This window comes from Pelophylax lessonae (assembly GCF_965119305.1).
Source record: "Pelophylax lessonae genome assembly, chromosome: 4".
In the NCBI taxonomy this organism is placed as follows: domain Eukaryota; kingdom Metazoa; phylum Chordata; class Amphibia; order Anura; family Ranidae; genus Pelophylax; species Pelophylax lessonae.
The window spans coordinates 8,003,123-8,024,804 of NC_138771.1; the positions used below are offsets into that span (position 1 = coordinate 8,003,123).

Sequence of the window (21,682 nt, forward strand, 5' to 3'; positions counted from 1 at the left end):
CTGTGTAGGTGTGTGTGGCTGTAATCATCTCTCATAGCCCTGAATGTTCTGATCCTTGAGATGTAAGTCTAAGAGTCTTTTGAAAGTAGCCATACTTCCCGCAGAAACCACCTCTTGTGGTAGAGAATTCCACAATCTTGTAGCCCTAACAGTAAAGAACCCCCCACGTTGCCTGAGATTAAAACGCTTCTCCTCTAATCGCATTGTATGCCCTCGAGTCCTCATGCAATCCTTTCGAATGAACAGCTTTTTTTCTAAGCTGAGATCCCCATTGAGATATTTAAAAATTGCTATCATGTCCCCTCTCAGGCGTCTCTTCTCCAGGGAGAATAAATCAAGCGATTTGCTGTTTTTTTTTTTTTTTGTTGTTTATAGCGCAAAAAATAAAAACCAGTTGATGAAATACCACCAAAAGAAAGCTCTATTTATGGGGGAAGAAAAAAGGACATCAATCCTATTTGGGTACAGCATTGCACGACCAACGGCACAATTGTCCCCCTAAAAGTGTCAAAAATGTCAGGGGTCCAATCTGTCTGCCGCAATCCCGCTAAAAATCGCAGATTGCCACCAATACTAGTTGGAGTTAGTAGACCCGATAACTTTTGTGCAAACCAATCAAACTACACTTATTGCGATTTATTTATTTATTTATTTTTTTTACCAAAAATATGTAGCAGAAAACAAATTGGCCTAAAATGTTAAACAAATTTGATTTTTAATTTTTTTTTTTTGGGGGGATGGGGGATGTCATACTGTAGAGCAGAATGTGAAAAAAAAATTTTTTCAGAATTGTCGCTCTTCTTTTTTTTTTTTTTTTTGTTGTTTATAGCGTAAAAAATTGCACAGTTGATCAAATACCACCAAAAGAAAGCTCTATTTGTGGGGGGGGAAAAAGGACATCCATTTTATTTGGGTACAGCGTTGCACGACCGCGCAATTGTCCGTTAAAGTAACGCAGTGCCGTATCGCAAAAAAATGGCCTGGTCATTAAGGGGGCAAATCCTTTCCGGTCCAGAAGTGGTTAAAGTAAAGCAGTGCCTTTCGTGAAAAAAATGGCCTGGTCATGAAGGGGGATAAACCTTCCGGGGCTGAAGTGGTTAAGACTCATGTACTCTGACATTTATAAACATTTGGAGATTTTTCACATAGTTTGCTGTTGTTTCTCTCTCCTATCATCTTCCTGATTTGAATTGTTCTCTGAGCAGCTGGACTAATGATGATCTTTTCTCCTTTAGGGGAGGAGCTTTGCTGACATCAACAAGTGGGCCGGGCTTCCATTTAATGCTGCCGTTTATTACTTCCTTTAAGTCTGTACAGGTATGTATGGGTACTCTAATTGGTCATGTTGTTGGTATGTTGCCGTTATAGGGAATGGTAGACATGCATCCATTGGGTATCAGGTAAGGACAGAATGGTGGACATGCATCCATTGGGTAAGGACAGAATGGTGGACATGCATCCATTGGGTATCAGGTAAGGACAGAATGGTAGACATGCATCCATTGGGTATCAGGTAAGGACAGAATGGTAGACATGCATCCATTGGGTATCAGGTAGGGACAGAATAGTAGACATGCATCCATTGGGTATCAGGTAGGGACAGAATAGTAGACATGCATCCATTGGGTATCAGGTAAGGACAGAATGGTGGACATGCATCCATTGGGTATCAGGTAAGGACAGAATAGTAGACATGCATCCATTGGGTATCAGGTAAGGACAGAATGGTAGACATGCATCCATTGGGTATCGGGTAAGGACAGAATGGTAGACATGCATCCATTGGGTATCAGGTAGGGACAGAATAGTAGACATGCATCCATTGGGTATCAGGTAAGGACAGAATGGTAGACATGCATCCATTGGGTATTGGGTAAGGACAGAATGGTAGACATGCACCCATTGGGTATCGGGTAAGGACAGAATGGTGGACATGCACCCATTGGGTATCGGGTAAGGACAGAATGGTGGACATGCATCCATTGGGTATCGGGTAAGGACAGAATGGTAGACATGCACCCATTGGGTATCAGGTATGGACAGAATGGTAGACATGCATCCATTGGGTATCAGGTAAGGACAGAATGGTAGACATGCATCCATTGGGTATTGGGTAAGGACAGAATGGTAGACATGCACCCATTGGGTATCGGGTAAGGACAGAATGGTAGACATGCATCCATTGGGTATTGGGTAAGGACAGAATGGTAGACATGCATCCATTGGGTATCAGGTATGGACAGAATGGTGGACATGCATCCATTGGGTATCAGGTAAGGACAGAATGGTAGACATGCATCCATTGGGTATCAGGTAAGGACTCCAGGTGTAAAGCCTGTGACTTGTAATCAACTTAAAGCAGAGCTCCACCTGAAAGGGGAAGTTCCGCTTTAAGTTCTCCTCCCCTGCCATATTTGGCATGCAATTCTTTTTTAAGGGGGGAGCGGGTACTTAGTTTTGACAAGTACCCGCTACCATTTCCACTCGGATGGCTCCCCCTCCCTCCCCGCAGTCTTCTGTGACACATCCCAGAAGACTGCCGGATCATTCAGGAGGCGCATGCGCAGTGGGCACGTGGCTGTGAAGCTGCAAGCTGTCACAGCCGGGTGCCCACAGTTGAGATACCAGCGCCGAGAAGAGAAGGGGTGGCTCGGGTGAGCACAATAGATCCTGTGACAGGTGAGTGTCTGTTTATTAAAAGTCACCAGATACAGCTTCTGTAAAAGAAAATAGAAAATAAATGGTATTCAGTGAGAATACAACTCCAGTATATGTTTAAAATCACTGTGCATATATAGTAAATAAATAAAAATGCATAAACAAATACACATATATGCAAATATCAATAGGACAATAGGAATTCACATAAAAGCTGACCTCCTGTCACAACACCCCCCCCCCCCCCGGCCCCACATTTGAAATGCTGACAGGGTTTTCCCTTGTCCCGACACTTTTCACAATATTGTGAATGACCAATGGCGGCGCGTTGAGCACGTGTTAGCGGTGCCAAAATGCTTTCAACGCCGATATCCTTTTGCTGAAAAGGTTTCCAACCGTTGGAAGGTGCCACCTAAAGTGGACCATCTTGTTTCCAGATCAAATCTACTCTTGTGCCTGTGGAGGATTCTCCAGTTTTTACTGATCCAATGGACAGGCGGATGGAATCCCTTTCCCGCCATCTTCACGTGCTGACGGGTTCCATTTTGAAACCGGTCTTTGTGTCTGTGCTAGTCTCACAGACGGTGACTGAATTAATTTGGAGTTTGCGGGAGTCTTTGGACCCCGAGACTGTTCCTCCAGAACAGCTGGAACTGTTAAACCAGGTGATCCAGGCTCTGGTGTTCCTGTGTGATGCATCTATGGATGCTGCTCCCCTGGTGGCCAGGGTCTCGGCCGTGGGCATTGTTTTAAGACGCATGGTCTGGATGAAGAGCTGGTCGGCTGACCAAGCTTCTAAAAAAGCCTTAGCTGATCTCCCCTTTCTGGGAGACAGGTTGTTTGGCGACTCATTGGATGAGTTAATCAAGGGCCTGACTGGCAAGAAGAGTACTCTTCTTCCTCAATCCTCCAAGGGTAAGACACCTAGTCCTAAGTGGGGTCCCTCCTTTTCTGCTCATAAACGGTTCTTTCGTGCCTCCAGGGTGCAAGAAAAAGCTGTTCAGAACTTCTTGAGGTGCTAAGAAACCCTGGGGCAAGTCCAAGGCCGGTCAGTCCAGTGCTGCAGACAAGTCCTCTTTAGCATGAAGGGGCGCCCTCACCCATCTTAGAGGTGGGGGGACGTCTGCGCTTCTTTCAGGAACCCTGGACTTCCTTTATTTAGGACGAAGGGGTTTGCAAACTGGTTTGTTCCAGGTGCAAGATCGAATTCTGGTCCTGGCCAGGGGACAGGTTTTTTGTCAGTCAAATCTTCACCTGTCCCCAGAGCATTTGAAGGATCTGCGGGAGACTGTGCGAGATCTCCTGGCTCAAGGGGTAATTGTGCCAATTCCCCAACAGAATCGCTCTCAAGGTTTCTATTCAAACCTGTTCACCGTGCCCAGAAACGAGGGCAAGGTGCATCCAATCCTGGACCTCAAGGCTCTGAACCGCTTTGTGCGGGTGCAGAAATTCTGAATGGAGTCCATTTGGTCGGTGGTGGCATCTTTGAATAGGGGATTTTCTGGCTTCTATCGATCTCAAAGATGCGTATCTCCACGTCCCCATATTCGAGGGATATCAGCTTTTCCTCCGCTTCTCGGTGGCAAAGGAGCACTTTCAATTCGTGGCGTTACCCTTTGGTCTCACCTCAGCTCCCAGAGTTTTTACCAAGGTCCTAGCCCTTGTGCTGGCCTTGTTGCGTTGGTGAGGTATCTCCATTGTGGGGTATCTGGATGATCTCCTGTTGCGAGCAGTTTCTCATTCGGATCTGCTGGAAAACATCACAGTTTGGACCCTTTGGGTGGATGTCACCAAATCTGCCCTGACTTCGTCTGTGCGGGTCACCTATCTAGGGCTGATCCTCGATTCTGCTCTGGCGAGGGTCTTCCTTCCCTTGGACAAGCTTCAGATGTTGCAAAGGGCGGTCCAATTGCTGATGGAGGCCGATCAGTCGTCCTTGTGGGCTCGCATGAGGGCCCTGGGTCTGTGTCTTGACCTTCGAAGCAGTCCCGTTTGCTCAGTCTCACACGAGACAGCTGCAGAAAAAGATTCTGTCACAATGGAACAGTGATCCTTGGTCATTGGACTAGAAGATTCGGTTGAGCCATCTCACAAAGTCGGCTCTCTCTTGGTGGATCCAGTCACCTGTCCTGTGCCATGGCAAGTCCTTCCTGCCTGTGTTTTGGACGGTGGTCACCATGGACGCCAGCCTATCAGGAGTGCTGGGGAAGCTCTGTGCTCAGGGGACTTGGACGCCGGAAGAGTCTTCCTTGCTGATCAATATTCTGCCTGCTTGACTGGACGAGTCGGCTACACGGCTCTTCGGTTTGGGTCCAGTCGGACAATGCCATGGTCGTGGCTTACATCAATCATCAAGAGGGCACCAGGAGTGCCCTGGCAGTCAAAGAGGTGGCCCAGATTCTGGTATGGGCGGAACACAATGTTCTGGCTCTTTGCACAGTCCTTATCCCGGGTGTGGAGAATTGGCAAATGGGTTACCTGAGGAGTCAGGTGTTGGATCAGGGGGAGTGGTCCCTGCACCTGGAGGTGTTCTATCTCCTGTGGTGGGAGGTGGGGGACCCCGACATGGATCTGTAGAGCTGGTAAAAATGGTCGTGGATCCTCCATAGCATCTTCCTTTGCGGGAAGATCTACTATCTCAAGGACCAATCTTCCATTCTGCTTTACGGTCGCTGGCTTTAACAGCTTGGCTGTTGAAAGCAAGGTGTTGAGGGATAGAGGTCTTTCTGATTCGGTGATTCCTACCCTTTTGAAGGCCAGGAAGTCGACATCTAGGAATATCTATCATCGTAGGTGGAAATCATACATTTCATGGTGTGAATCTCAGCAGCTGCACCCTCTCTTGTTTTTCTATAGCTAGGGTTTTGTCCTTTTTACAAAAAGGGGTTGAGCAGCGTTTGGCATTGGGGACTATCAAGGGCCAGGTTTTGGCCTTGGCTATTTACTTCCAAAGTCCGTTGGCTACTCAGTTTGGTTCACACCTTCGTTCAGGGGGTGCGTCATCTGGCCCCTCCGAGGAGATCCCCGTTACCGCCGAGGAATCTTAATCTGGTTTTGTCAGATTCTTCAAAAGCCTCCTTTTGAGAATATTAGGGAGATTTCTTTGCTTTCTTTTTCGCAGAAGGTGGCCTTCCTAGTGACTATCACTTCTGCCTGCAGAGTCTCTGAGTTGGCGGCGATGTTCTGTCGTTCGCCTTATTTAGCGGTCCACAGGGATAAAGTGGTCCTTCGACCTAATCCGTTTTTTCTTCCTAAGGTGGTGTCAGATTTTCATCTTAATGCATCATGTTGCCTTCCTTATGTCCTAAGCCTAAACCTCACAAGGAAGTTGCTTTGCACTCTCTGGATGTGGTTCGGGCGATAAGGGTTTATCTGACGGTTACTGAGTCCTTCAGGAAGTCGGACTCACTCTTTGTCCTTCTGGACCATTCTCGCAAAGGTTTGGCTGCGTCCGCTGCAACCATTTTGAGATCGATCAGGCAGACGGTTGTTAAGGCTTATTTGATCAAGGGTCAGGTTCCTTCTTTCCCTGTGAAGGCAAATTCTACTAGAGCGCTGAGTGCCTCTTGGGCTTTTCGCCATCAGGCCTCTGTTGTACAAGTTTGTAAGGCAGTGACTTGGTCGTCTGTGCATACCTTTACCAAATTTTGCAAGGTGGATTTGTTGGCTTCTTCGGATGCCTCTTTTGGCCGCAAGGCTTTGCAGGCTGCTCTTTCCTAAGAGAATGTTTATATGTACTTCTCTTCCGGGTCTTTTATCTGGGTGAGCTTCTGTTGTTTGGTTGAGCTCCATGTTGCCCAGGTTGACTATGTTTAGCCTTTTGGAGTTGACGTTACAGTCTGGTTGGGTTTTCCCACCCCTCATGCCTATACTGCTTGGGACGTCCCATTCAGCTCATACACATGAGGCTGCATCTGTCAATGGATGATAGAGAAAATAAGATTTTTGTAAGATCTTACCGTAAAATCTTTTTCTCTGATGTCCATCGACAGACGCAGCACCTGACACTCTGTTTGGGGTTAGTTCTGTTGTCCTCACTGATTTAAACAAAACTGATATGCTGGGTTGTGCAGTGGGGGTTTATGCCTGGAGGGACAGCCCCTTGGGCGTGTGTATTCAAAATTTCCTGCCTAGACTACCCCTGATGGGAGGAGCATAAACCCACTCAGCTCATGAAGATGAGACTGGGTCTGTCGATGGACATCAGAGAAAAAGATTTAACGGTAAGATATTACAAAAATCTTATTTTTCAGTATGTGGTTGTTATAGTTAGATCATTGTATTCAGTCTGTAACTGCAAATCTAGAAGGTTTTTGGGTCTGGTATGAAGAAATCTGTTATCATTCTGCACTCTCGGCATGATCAACACAGCATGCTTTATAACCTCGGCATCTGAGACACAAAATCGTTCTAGAAAAAGTCTGAAAATAAAATGAAGGTGGTTTAACGAATGTGTGCGCCGTCTGCTGTGTGACTGCGGACTTGTAGAGACCGTTATCACTTTTTGGTAAAAAGTGTGTTATTAATATTGGATATCCCACCAATATATCTCATTTAGAAGATTCAGCGGCCTCGTTATTGGAACCTAATAACTTTTTTTTTTTTTTTTTTAGAGCACTTTACAAACAGATGAAGTTAAGAACGTTCCTTGCGGTACAAGGTAAGATTAAGTGTTCAAAAGAGTCAGGACCCAGTGCTTTTCATTGGGAGGAGTGGAAGACCCAGACCCAGCTTCCCTAACAGGGGTAAATGGGACTTTAAATTCGCCCCTTTCTTACAAATAACACCACAAAGCATCTAATCCATTCCCTGGTTATCTCTAGCCTGAACTACTGCAACTCCCTCCCCATTGGCTTACCTTTACACAGGCTATCTCTTCTTCGGTCCATCATGAATGCTTCCAGACTCCTCCACTTTACCAACCACTCCGTGTCTGCTACTCCTCTCTGCCAATCCCTCCACTGACCTGCATTCAGTGTCCTCCACCCTCACTGCCAATCCCTCCACTGGCCTGCATTCAGTGTCCTCCACCCCTCACTGCCAATCCGTTCACTGGCCTACGCTCTGTGTCTTCCACCCCTCACTGCTAATCCCTGCACTGGCCTATGCTCTGTGCCTTCCACCCCTCTCTACCAATCCCTCCACTGGACTCCGCTTATGGTCCCCCTCTCTGCCAATCCTTCCACTGGCCTCTACTCAGTTCCCTCTACCCCTCTCTACCAATCCCTCCACTGGCCTCCATTCAGTGTCCTCCACCCCTCTCTGCCAATCCCTCCACTGGCCTCCATTCAGTGTCTCCACCCCTCTCTGCCAATTCCTCCACTGGCCTCTGCTTAGTGTCCTCCAATTCTCTCTACCAATCCCTCCACTGGTCTCCACTCAGTGTTCTCCACCCCTCTCTGGCAATCCTTCCACTGACCTCAATTCAGTGTTCACCACTCTCTGCCAATCCCTCCACTGGCCTCCATTCAGTGTCCTCCACCCCTCTCTGCCAATCCCTCCACTGGCCTCCATTCAGTGTCCTCCACCCCTCTCTGTCAATCCCTCCACTGGCCTCCATTCAGTGTCCTCCACCCCTCTCTGCCAATCCCTCCACTGGCCTCCATTCAGTGTCCTTCACCCCTCTCTTCCAATCCCTCTGTGTTCTCCTCCCCTCTCTGCCAATCCCTCCACTGGCCTCCAATCAGTGTCCTCCACCCCTCTCTACCAATCCCTTCAGTGTCCTCCACCCCTTTTCTGATTGAATGCAAAGCATAATCTGAATGGACGAGGAGGAGAGGCAGGGTGGTGATGTTGCATTCTCCAACTTGTCCAATTGTGGTCATTGAGAAACCGCAAAGCATTCACTGAATGACGCCCGTACTGAGCAGGTTGTGCCGGCAGTCTTGTATGTCTTATTTTTTTTTTTTTTTTTTAAGGCAACATTATGACCCAGGACTTCCCCATCCATGTCCCTGGTGCCCAACCTGCGGCCCCTGGGTATATGTGCGGCCCTCAGCAGTCTGTAGTGGGAACATTGATTAGGGGAAAAGCATTGATCTATAACATCTTCCCGATTTCCATATTGTCTTCTACAACATCTCCCCCACCAACAATGTATCCTGTCCTCGCTCTGACCCTCATCTCCTCTTTTAGGTCTGCAGTGACACTCCTCTCCAGCGTTACATTCATTTAACATTATGTGTGGCCCTTTGGGCATCTCAGGGGCCGCATTTGAGGCCCCCTTTAGCTCATAAGTGTGACAACCACTGATCTATGAGAATGTTTATTACATGCATAGCAACTGTAATCTGAAGTGTAATAATATGGATATGATATCAGGGCTACACAGTTCTATTAGTGTTTGTGGAATTTTTGTCCCCTCCTCTGCCTCGGAGCTCTCTGTGCTCGGAGCTCTCTGTGCTCGGAGCTCTCTGTCTCAGTATTCTTTGTGCTCTGCGCTCTGTCTCTGCGCTGTCTGCGCTGTCTGCTTTGTGCTCTGCGCTGTCTGCTTTGTGCTCTGCGCTGTCTGCTTTGTGCTCTGCGCTGTCTGCTGTCTGCTCTGCGCTGTCTGCTTTGTGCTCTTCGCTGTCTGCTCTATACACTGAGCGCTCTGCATTCTCTGCTCTGTGCTCTGCGTTCTCTGCTCTGCGCCTTCTGTGCTATGAGCTCTCTGTGCTCACTGTGCTCTGCGTTCTCTTCTCTGCTCTCTCCTTTTCTGCGCTCGCTTTCTTACTGTACGCTCTCTGATCTGTTCTTTGCACTCTCTTCTATGTTCTCTGTGCGCTGCGCTCTCTTGTTCTAAGCTCTGCTTTGTTCTCTCTGCTCGGCTCTTTCTTCTCTGTGCTTTCTTCTCTGCACTCTCTGCTGCTCTCATTAATTTGATTTCTCTTCATCCTAGTGGAGGAGTCATGATCTATTTTGACCGGATAGAAGTGGTGAATTTCCTCATTCCCAGTGCAGGTGAGCGGCTGTTACCAGCAGCCAATCATGTCGTCCCATGTATATGACACGTCTTCACTTTCATTAGGATTTATTTATTTAATTTTGGATACAAGCGGATTGGTGGAATATTGATAGTTTGTCCTGTGTATTGCCCCCGCAGTGTACGATATAGTGAAGAACTATACAGCGGACTATGACAAGGCGTTAATATTTAATAAGATCCATCATGAGCTCAACCAGTTCTGCAGCGTCCACACCTTGCAGGAAGTCTACATAGAGCTGTTTGGTGAGTCCGTACATCACTTCATATGAAATAAATGCCTGCTAATAAAGAGCCAGGGGGGCTGTAATAGTGTTCCAGGGGGGCTGTAATAGCGTTCCAGGGGGCTGTAATAGTGTTCCGGGGGGCTGTGATAGTGTTCCAGGGGCTGTAATAGTGTTCCGGGGGGGGGGGGGGGCTGTAATAGTGTCCAGGGGGGCTGTAATAGCGTTCCAGGGGGGGGCTGTAATAGTGTTCCAGGGGGCTGTAATAGTGTTCCGGGGGGCTGTGATAGTGTTCCAGGGGCTGTAATAGTGTTCCGGGGGGGGGGCTGTAATAGTGTTCCGGGGGGGGGGGGGGCTGTAATAGTGTTCCAGGGGGCTGTAATAGTGTTCCAGGGGGCTGTAATAGTGTTCCAGGGGGGCTGTAATAGTGTTCCAGGGGGGCTGTAATAGTGTTCCAGGGGGGCTGTAATAGCGTTCAGGGGGGCTGTAATAGCGTTCCAGGGGGCTGTAATAGTGTTCCGGGGGGGGGGGCTGTAATAGCGTTCCAGGGGGGCTGTAATAGCGTTCCAGGGGGGCTGTAATAGTGTTCCGGGGGGGGGGCTGTAATAGCGTTCCAGGGGGGCTGTAATAGCGTTCCAGGGGGGCTGTAATAGTGTTCCAGGGGGGCTGTAATGGTGTTCCAGGGGGCTGTAATGGTGTTCCAGGGGGGCTGTAATAGTGTTCCAGGGGGGCTGTAATAGTGTTCCAGGGGGGGCTGTAATAGTGTTCCGGGGGGCTGTGATAGTGTTCCAGGGGCTGTAATAGTGTTCCGGGGGGGGGGGGGGGGGCTGTAATAGTGTTCCGGGGGGCTGTAATAGTGTTCCAGGGGGCTGTAATAGTGTTCCAGGGGGGCTGTAATAGTGTTCCAGGGGGGCTGTAATAGTGTTCCAGGGGGGCTGTAATAGCGTTCCAGGGGGCTGTAATAGTGTTCCGGGGGGGGGGCTGTAATAGCGTTCCAGGGGGGCTGTAATAGCGTTCCAGGGGGGCTGTAATAGTGTTCCGGGGGGGGGGGGGCTGTAATAGCGTTCCAGGGGGGCTGTAATAGCGTTCCAGGGGGGCTGTAATAGTGTTCCAGGGGGGCTGTAATGGTGTTCCAGGGGGCTGTAATAGTGTTCCAGGGGGGCTGTAATAGTGTTCCAGGGGGGGCTGTAATAGTGTTCCGGAGGGCTGTAATAGTGTTCCGGGGGGCTGTAATAGTGTTCCGAGGGGGGGGGCTGTAATAGTGTTCCGAGAGGGCTGTGATAGTGTTCCAGGGGGCTGTATAAAAAGGGATCTGGAGGATAAATAACTTGACCCCCCCGGACCTTTTTTGGCACTTTTTGTTTATAAGTTTAAATCAGTATTTTTGTGCTAGAAATGTACTTAGAACACCCAAACATTCTATATTTGTTTTTCAGCAGAAACTTACGATCGTTGCAATTTTTTGCAAAAAAATGTTAATGAGTTTAAAAAAACAAAACACAATATTTACCCCAATTTTTTGTAAAACATAAAAGACAATATTACGCCGAGTAAATAGATACCAAACATGTCATGCTTGCGCACACTCGTGGAATGGTGACAGAATACAGTACTTAGGTGACGCTTTAAACGCATTTACAGGTTACCTGTATAGAGTTACAGAGGAGGTCTAGTGCTAGAATTATCACTCTTGGTCTGACGTCCACAGCGAACACCGTTTACACATGCGTGCTCGTGCTCTACATATGTGTTCGCTTCTGCATGCGAGCACTGAGGGATGGGGGCGCTTTTAATTTTTTTTTTTACTTATTTATTTTACTTTTTATTTTTACACTGTTCCTTTTTAAAAAAAAATGATCACTTTTATTTCTGATACAAGGAATGTAAAGATCCCCTGTAATAGAAATAAAGATGACAGGTCCTCTTTATTAAGAGATCTGGGGGGTCAAAAATACCCCAAATCTCTTCTTTACCTTTTTAAAACAAAAGATAAAAAAAAAAAAAAACATTTTGATCTTTTTCTTTAACTCTGGACTGGGGTGGGGGGGAAGAGAAGCGTTCCAGCGGCTCATGAGCCAATCGGAATGCTTTCAAGAGCAAGCCAGCCGCCAGCTGAAAAGAAAAAACAATACCGGGGATATGGCTGATAGCTTCACCCATAATCTCGGTAAACTGCTTGCTAACCGCAATGTACACTATATTGCCAAAAGTATTGGGACGCCTGCCTATACACACACATGACCTTTAATGGCATCCCAGTCTTAGTCCGTAGGGTTCAGTATTGAGTTGGCTCCACCCTTTGCAGCTATAACAGCTTCAACTCTTCTGGGAAGGCCGTCCACAAGGTTTAGGAGTGTGTCTATGGGAATGTCTGACCATTCTTCCAGAAGCGCATTTGTGAGGTCGAGAAGGAATGGCTCGCAGTCTGCACTTTAAATCATCCCAAAGGTGATCGGGTTGAGGTCAGGACTCTGTGCAGGCCAGTCAAGTTCCTCCACCCCAAACTCGCTCATCCATGTGTTTATGGACCTTGCTTTGTGCACTGGTGTGCAGCCATGTAGACACAGGAAGGGGACATCCCCAAACTCCTCCCACAAAGTTGGGAGCTTGAAATTGTCCAAAATATCTTGGTATGCTGACGTCTTAAGTTACCTGAACTGGAACTAAGGGGCCAAGCCCAACCCCACTGATTTTGGATGAGAAGGCCTGGCTCACAGTCTCCATAACGGTCCATAAAGACATGGATGAGTGAGTTTGGGGTGGAGAAACTTGACTGGCCTGCACAAAGTTCTGACCTCAACCCGATAGAACAACTTTGGAATGAATTAGAGAAGAGAAGGCCTGGCTCGCTGTCTCCGCTCTAATTCATCCCAAAGGGGTTTGTATCGGGTTAAGGTCAGGAGTCTGTGCAGGCCAGTCAAGTTCCTCCACCCCAAAATTGCTCATCCGTGTCTTTATGGACCTTGCTTTGTGCACTGGTTTAAATTATTTGATGGAGGGGGGATTATGGTTTGGTTGTATGGGGTTGGGATTGGCCCCCTAGTTCCAGTTCAGGTAACTTAAGGCGTCAGCATAACGAGACATTTTAGACAATTTCATGCTCCCAACTTTGTGGGAAGAGTTTGGGAATGGCTCCTTCCTGTTCCAACATGACTGCGCACCAGTGCACAAAGCAAGGTCCATAAAGACATGGATGAGCGAGTTTGGGGTGGAGGAACTTGGCTGGCCTGCACAGAGTCCTGACCTCAACCCGATCACCTTTGGGATGATTTAAAGTGCAGACTGCGAGCCAGGCCTTCTCGTCTAACATCAGTGCCTGACCTCACAAATGCGCTTCTGGAAGAATGGTGAAACATTCCCATAGACACTCCTAAACCTTGTGGACGGCCTTCCCAGAAGAGTTGAAGCTGTTATAGCTGCAAAGGGTGGAGCCAACTCAGTATTGAACCCTACGGACTAAGACTGGGGTGCCATTAAAGTTCATGTGTGTGTAAAGGCAGGCGTCCCAATACTTTTGACAATATAGTGTGTTTATCTAGAAGAAATGGTGACATGTTCCATACTTATTTTACTCGCTGTATACGTATTGGGGTCTGATAGTGGTTGGTATGTTCTTTAAGTACCCCCATTTTTCTCTGTGTTCCCAGGATTTTATCACATTTAGTATTCTGTAGCATAGAGTGCAGTGTAGGGGTTTTGGCTCTTTTGATATTCAGTGTATTTGTATTACCCTTGTGCTTCCTTTCTCTGTGATTTATACTGAATGTAATTACTCTGTGATCGCTGTTTCCTAGGTTGCCCCGTATTTCCACATCTGCCATCAGGTCTGTGTTATGTGTAATCAGTAAGTCTAGTAATGCGTTATTTCTTGTTGGTGCGTTTTACCAACTGACCAATGAAAATTGTCCTGCAAGATATTTAGGAAATGGGGAGCCGTAGACGAGTGGGCGGTTCCTTCCACCCAGTCCATAGCTGGATAATTGAAATTCCCCATTATAATATTGCCCTGCCTTGCCGCCATTCCTAACTGTGATAGAAGCTAAGACTCCTCCTCCTCCATCAGGTTAGGGGGCCTGTAGCATACGCCCACTATTACTTTCTTATTTGATGGAACTCCACCCACAAGGATTCCGCCTCTTCCCTTGCTCCATTAGTAATGTCGTCCCTCACGTTCACTTGCGCATCTAGTGGCGGAACTACCAGGGTTGCAACAGTCGCACTTGCGACCGAGCTCTGGCGTTCCATTGCTGTTGAGGGCCCCTAGCGGGGTTGCTAGTCGCAGGTCTCTGGGCTGAGACCGTCTCTCTCAAATAGGTCAGAGCCGGCATTGGCAGTTCTTCCCTGCCCCCCTCGTATGGATGGGAGAGGAGAGAGCCGATCTGCTCCTTCTTCCCCCGCTTCTCTCCTGTGTGCACCGCCGGAAGTGTGAGCTCATGAGCTTCAAACTTCACGAAGTGCACAGAGGAAGAGAGAAGCGGGGGGAGAAGGAGCAGATCGGCTCTCTCCTCACCTATCCCTACAAGGGGGAGGGAGGAAGGAACTGTTAATGCCGGTTTTGAGCTTGCAGCTTAAAGCTTAAAGCATTGCTGAGGAGGCGGGCAGCATTGATGAGCACTGATAGGCAGCATTGATGAGCACTGATAGGCAGCATTGATGAGCACTGATAGGCAGCATTGATGAGCACTGATAGGTGGCACTGATAGGCAGCATTGATGAGCGCTGATAAGTGGCATTGATGAGCACTGATAGGCTTCACTGATAGGTGGCACTGATAGGTGGCATTGATGAGCACTGATAGGTGGCACTGATAGGCAGTGCTGTTAGGAGGCACTAATGGGCACTGATAGCTGGAATTGATGAGCACTGATAGGTGGCACTAATGGGCAATGAGCTCTGATAGGTGGCACTAATGGGCAATGAGCTCTGATAGGTGGCACTGATGGCCACTGATAGGCAGCATTGATGAGCACTGATAGGCATTGATGTGCACTGATAGGCAGCATTGATGAGCACTGATAGGCAACAATGATGAGCACTGATAGGCAGCACTGATGGACACTGATAGGCCGCATTGATGAGTACTGATAGGCAGAGCTGATAGGAGGCAATAATGGGCACTGATAGGCTGCTCTGATAGGCAGCATTGATGAGTTCTGATAGGCTGCGCTGATGGGCACTGATAGCAGTACTGTAGGGCATTGATGAGCACTGATGGGTGGTACTAAAGATTATTGCGCCCTGATAGGTGGCACTGATGGACACTGATAGGCAGCATTGATTAGCACTAATGGGTGGCACTGATGGGTACTGATAGGTGGCACTGATAGGCGGCATTGATGTACATTGATGAGCACTGACAGGTGGCATTGATGGGCATTGATGAGCACTGACAGGTGGCACTGATGGGCATTGATGAGCACTGACAGGTGGCACTGATGGGCATTGATGAGCACTGACAGGTGGCATTGATGAGCACTGACAGGTGGCACTGATGGGCATTGAGCACTGATAGGCGGCATTGATGAGCACTGATGGGTGGCACTAATGGGCACTGACAGGCGGCATTGATGTGCACAGATAGGCGGCACTGATATGCACCACTGATGGCCACTGACAGGCGGCATTGATGAGCACTGATAGGTGGCACTGATAGGTGGCACTGATGTAAACTATGCACTGACATTCTTGCCGTTTAACGGCTCACCTTTCCTCAGATAAACACAGTGTGGGTGGAGAGGGCTGTCGATAAATGGCAAGTCTGTTTACATGTAATCAGCTGATCACATGGTAAAGGGCTGCTGTGATTGGCCCTTTACCGTGATCATCCAAAGGGCACAGCAGTCACAGAGTGCGCTGGTTGCACGCTCCAGGGGGAATGTGGGAGGCAAGGTTCTCGGAGGATATCCATGGACGCCCTCCCAAAATTGGAAGCCCAGGGCTCGGATGGGGGGGCCGGCCATTATGGTTTCTTGAACCTGGGCCCCTGAAGGTTCTAGTTACGCCTTTGTGCAAATCATTCTTGATGTACAGGCAAACTCCTCCCCCTTTTCCTACCCTCCCTGTTCCTACGTTATAGGGAATACCCCCCAGCCAATCACCTGAGCTGTCAAACCAAGTTTCTGAGATTCCCTCAAAATTAAATTGGCAGCTCCAATTATCCAATTTTTTTTTTTTTATTTAACTAACAAATCCTACGGGTGAAACAATGTAACATGTTCCCGAAGGTGAGCTTCTCTTTTGACCCTTTCACAGCCAGAGCCGTTTTTTGCACACGTTTAAAAAAAAATTTTAGGCCTGAAGATTACATAAAACCCCCAAACATAATATATTTTCTGAAAGCCGATATCCTAGAGAAAAAAATAATGGTAGCTCCAATTTTTTTATGTCAGACGATATTACGCCAAAGGTCTGGGAAACACAAAATTTCAGTAAAAAACACATTAAAAGTTAATTTTAGGGGGCACAAAAATGCAATAAGTGACCCAATTTTTGGTAAAATATAACAGCCAAGGTTGCGCTGAATAAATAGATAACCAACATGTCAAATCCTAAATTTGCGTGCGCCCGTGAAATGGGGACATACTTCAGTACCCTATATTTTCTATAGGCGACACTTCCAAAGCACCCTATAGGTCATCAGTTTAGTGTTACAGAGGAGGTCTGCTGCTAGAATTATTGCTCTCACTCAACTATTTCACACGTAGGCGCTCCAGACGCCTGTGTTTACGTTCGTACGTGTGTATAAATGGGGTTGGGGGGCCTCAAAAAATGTTTGGGGGTCATTTTATGTGCCTGGGTGTAACTTTATTTTTTTGCAAAAAAAAAAATATTTTTTTTCTCTTTCGTTCTTTGACGGACACAGCTCCTGATATTCATAACCATTGGCTTATACTGCCCCCTACAGGAGTAGGACACTAGGTAGAAAAGAATTCTGGCTACACCCATGGGCAGTCCCAAGGGGGTATACTCCCTCTCTCTGCATATTCAGGAGTAAGGACCTAGTACCTTGCTGGGATCTCTGGTCCTGGCAAAACATTTTTAGATATAGAAAATGTTTTATTTTCTCCTGGATTTTTTTCCTGTGAAATCTACAACCAACTGCCGGACTGGGCGCCAGCCTGTATAATCTAGACCTAGTGGCCCCCTAGTCTGACCAGCGAGCGCACGCAGACCTCAGCTCCGTGCTAGGTCGGCCGCGACATAGCCCCACTGGACGGGGGCTGGCCTGCGAGTTAAAAGCCTCGCGAGGTCACACACGACCAGGTCTCAGCCCGAGTTACAGCGTTCCTCCTGGCCGACACCCCCTCCCCTCCCCATTTCGATGTAGAGGGGTTCTGTCTGGAGAGGTGCCCGCCTGGTGTGGTGAATAGCTGTCCCCCCTCTCCCCCTGAGGGTTTTGGGGTGGAAGTGGGCCCTTCCTTGGGACGGTCGGACCCCCGGGCTCTCTTCGTTCTCGCAGGCACCCCCCCCCCCGCCAAGTCCCTCATCCGCCCCCCCCCCCCCCCCACGCTGGGGCTATTTGGGTGGTCTGCCCACTTTTCCTGGGATAGGGGCAGGGCGCTAACTGGCGATGGGGGCTGTGGGAGGGGGTGCGCTGCCAGCGAAAAGACAATCAATTGTGCAGAGGGGGGGGGTAGTACCTGGTGGGGGCTTCTGCCAGGGCCCCCTCGTCCTGCCTGGATCTGTCCTTGAGGCCTGGTCTCCCTCCTGGGTCCCTGTAAGCCTTGTGCTGCTGCCATTTTGTTGTAGCCTGTGTGTTACTTTACATGGCCATGACAGTGGGCTGCGATCTCGGTGGTGGGAGCCCCTCCTCATCCCCTGGTGCTGACTCCCGGATCATTTTACTTCCTGATCGCTGCACGTGTAGTTCAGATTCTCCTGGTGGCTGCAGGTGCCTGTTTCTGTGGGAGGTGACTCTGGTGGGGTCCTCTCCCTCTCTGCTGAGGATCGCTTGGTGCTTTGTGCCTGGTGACCGGGTGGTGCTGCCAGCGTGGGTGGGGGTTGTCCCTTAGCAGTGTTTTACACTTTTGGCGGGGTCCCCCTGGAGTCCTTGGAGCACATTGCCCCACCTGATCCCCTCTCTGGGGCTGCAAGGCCCTCCGAGTCCCAACCATCCATCCATGCACTGACGGCAGTCCTGGAGTCTCTTGTGTCCCGGGTGGAGGTGGTTTGCGGGCAACAGGCTAGCAAAAATCCGGCGCCGAGTACCCGGAAGTAATTGCATGACATCACTTCCGGGTTTTACATGGAGACCCGATCAGAGCTGAATGCGGCTTTGATCGGGTCTTCAGCGGCTGTGCAGGCTGGTTGCCTGGGTCTCCCGGTGGGACGGGAGACCCGGGCGAGCCGCGGAAGGCGGCAGGAGGGGGGAGAGTTTGGTTGGACTTTAAACTTCCAGAAGTCTGCTCTGGTTCCGTCCACCAAGTTGAACTATCTGAGTCTGACTCTGGACTCGGCCTCAGCAGGGGTGTTTTCTTCCCCTGGACAAGCTCCAGAAGCTTCAGGATGCTATTCAACTGATTTTGTCCAGCAGTCAGTTGTCTCTCAGGACTTGCATGCGGGTGCTGGGCCTGATGGTATCTACCTTCGAGGCAGTTCTGTTTGCACAGGTCCACACTAAACCTCTGCAGAGAGGGATTCTTGCCAAGTGGGACAAGAATCCACAGTCTTTAGGCAATCTGATCCTGATGAGTCGGGGTAAGAGAGGGTCCCTGATCTGGTGGCTTTGCTGTCCGGCTTTTCGACAGGGAAAATCCTTCCTTCCCCTGTACTGGACGGTGGTCACCACAGATGCCAGCCTGTCCGGGTGGGGAGGTGTTTTGGGCACGGATTGTGCTCCGGGGGTCTGGACTCTGGAGGAGTCCGGACTACCACTCAATTTACTGGAACTTTAAGCGATCAGACTATGTCTGATCTATTGGACGGTTTATCTTCAGGGGTGTCTGGTACGAATTTAATTGGACAATGCCACGGCCGTGGCATATGTCAATCACCAAGGGGGCACAAAAAGTGTCCTTGCGGCTTGAGAAGTAGCTGGCATTCTAAGGTTGGTGTAACGTTTTGTTACAGCTCTGCAGTGCATATTCCGGGGGTGGAAAATTGGCAGGCGGATTACCTCAGTCGACAGGCCTTGGACCACAGGAGTGATCTCTTCATCCGGAGGTGTTTCACCAGCTGTGTCTCCGGTGGGGAACTCCCGAGGTGGACCTGTTGGTCTCTCATCTCGACAGGAAGGTGCAGAGATTCGTGGCAAGGTCTCGAGATCCTTTAGCCGACGCTACGGATGCACTGGTGGCTCTTTGGGGCCAGTACTCTCTGATATACGCCTTTCCCCATCAAACATCTGTGGAGACTTCTATGGAGGATCCTTGTGGCCCCAGGCTGACCTCACCAGTTTTGGTATGTGGATCTAGTACGACTGGTCGCCGATGTCCCTTGGTGACTCCATCTCAGAGAAGACCTTTTGGCCCAAGGGCCGATCTTCCATCCTGCTTTACAGTCGCTGGCTTTAACGGCTTGCCTGTTGAAAGCCAGGTGCTGAAGGGTAGGGGGTTGTCGGACTTGATGATTCCTACGCTGTTAAAGGCAAGGAAATCTACCTCTAGGAAGATTTACCATCGCATTTGGAAAGGATGCATTGTTGTTTGGTGTGAGTCTCTGGGGGTTTCTCCCCGTTCTTTTTTGGTGGCTCGCATTTTGGCTTTCCTCCAAAGAGGGGTGGAACAGCGCCTGGCCCTGGGTACCAGCAAGGGCCAGGTTTCGGCCTTGGCGATTTTCTTTCAATGTTCTTTGGCTACACGTTCCTTGGTTCGCACCTTTTGTTCAGGAGGTTGGCCACTTGGATCCACCTGTGCGGTCTCCGTTGCCTCCGTGGGATCTCAATTTGGTACTGTCGGTTCTTCAGAAACCGCTTTTTGAAAATATTCGCAAGATTCCTCTGCTCACATTTTCCCAGATGGTAGCCTTCTTGGTGGCAGGGTGCCCGAGCTGGCAGCCTTGTCTTGTCGTTTACCTTATCTGGTGGTTCCCAGAGGTAAAGTGGTGCTTCACTCTTGTCAGTCGTTCCTTCCTAAGCATGTCTCTGATTTCCATCTAAATTAAGACATTGTGTTGCCTTCCCTGTGTCCTAAGAATCCTAAGGAGCTTGCCTTGCATTCTATGTATGTGTTTCGGGAGATTAGGGTGTACCTGGAGGCAACCGAGTCGTTTAGGAAATCAGTCACTTTTTGTCCTTACGGATGGACCTCGCAAAGGGTTGGCTGCGTCTGCCGCGACCATTTCCAGATGGATCAGCCAGATGGTAGTGCAGGCCTATTCGATCAAGGGTCAGGTTCCTCCTTTCCCTGTTAAGGCGTATTCTACGCAGGCGCTTATGGCTCATTTCCACTGAGCGGTTCGGTTCGGTACGCAATTTTTGCCGTTTCCATTGTGAATGTTACCCTAATTCCGAACCGTACCGTACCACTTTTTTGGGACCCTTTCATTGGGGTACCAAGCACATTAGTACCGTAACAACAGGGTGGAGCTACACACTGCAGAACTTTGATTGGTTGACAGAGAATCGTTGATCACTGCTTTCAGGCTACACCACGCCTGAAAGCAGTGAACCACGCCTATCATGAAAGGGTACTATTAACGGTGGAAACGCAAAGTGTACCGTTCCAAACCGTAACGTACTGAACCAAACCGTACCGAACCGTACCGTACCACTCAGTGGAAACGAGGCATTAGTGCCTCCTGCGCCTTCCGCCAAAAGGCGTCAGTGATGCAAGTTTGCAAGGAGGTCACCTGGTCGTCTGTGCACACTTTCACAAAATTCTACAAAGTGGATGTGTTGCCATCTGCGGATGCTGCTTTTGGCCGCAAGGTTTTGAAGGCCGCAGTTTGAGAGGACTTTGTCCTCTTTGAGGGCGTATTGTTTTTTTTCAGGTGAGCTCCAGTTGTCCCTGGTTGAGCTCCATGTTACCTGGTTGGCTAGTTTTAGCCTTTTGGGAATTTTTTCTGCTGTGTTTTTCCCATCCCTCATTTTGGTACTGCTTTGGGACATCCCAATGGGCAAGAAGATTCTGGAGCTGTGTCCGTCAATCAACGAAAGAGAAAATTGGATTTTTGTCTTACCGTAAAATCCTTTTCTCCGATGTTCATTGACGGTCACAGCTCCCACCCCTTTACATAGAAACATAGAAACATAGAATGTGTCGGCAGATAAGAACCATTTGGCCCATCTAGTCTGCCCAATATATCTGAATCCTATGAATAGTCCCTGGCCCTATCTTATATGAAGGATAGCCTTATGCCTATCCCATGCATGCTTAAACTCCTTCACTGTATTTGCAGCTACCACTTCTGCAGGAAGGTTATTCCATGCATCCACTACTCTCTCTTTGCCCCTCTAATTTAAAACTGTGTCCTCTTGTGGTAGTTTTTCTTCTTTTAAATATGCTCTCCTCCTTTACCGAGTTGATTCCCTTTATGTATTTAAAAGTTTCTATCATATCCCCTCTGTCTCTTCTTTCTTCCAAGCTATACATGTTAAGGTCCTTTAACCTTTCCTGGTAAGTTTTTTCCTGCAATCCATGTACTAGTTTAGTAGCTCTTCTCTGAACTCTCTCTAGAGTATCTATATCCTTCTGGAGATATGGCCTCCAGTACTGCGCACAATACTCCAAGTGAGGTCTCACCAGTGTTCTGTACAGCGGCATAAGCACTTCTCTCTTTCTACTGCTTATACCTCTCCCTATACATCCAAGCATTCTGCTGGCATTTCGTGCTGCTCTATTACATTGTCTTCCCACCTTTAAGTCTTCTGAAATAATTACTCCTAAATCCCTTTCCT

General features: G+C 48.7%; 1 protein-coding gene across 3 annotated transcripts in view; it reads left to right on the forward strand.

Annotated features, from left to right (window-relative positions):
• Positions 1–21,682, forward strand: part of ERLIN2 (ER lipid raft associated 2) — a gene marked incomplete at its 3' end in the record, with an annotated part of 89,135 nt that overhangs the window by 42,531 nt on the left and 24,922 nt on the right. For 2 of the 3 annotated variants that reach the window (XM_082255623.1, XM_082255625.1), the window contains exons 3-7: positions 1,236–1,317; positions 7,272–7,318; positions 9,539–9,600; positions 9,743–9,868; positions 13,641–13,670. In XM_082255623.1, coding sequence (XP_082111749.1) covers positions 1,236–1,317; positions 7,272–7,318; positions 9,539–9,600; positions 9,743–9,868; positions 13,641–13,670 — 347 coding nt within the window. The remainder of the gene's footprint in view (positions 1–1,235; positions 1,318–7,271; positions 7,319–9,538; positions 9,601–9,742; positions 9,869–13,640; positions 13,671–21,682) is intronic. The other variant, XM_082255624.1, reaches the window with a different exon arrangement.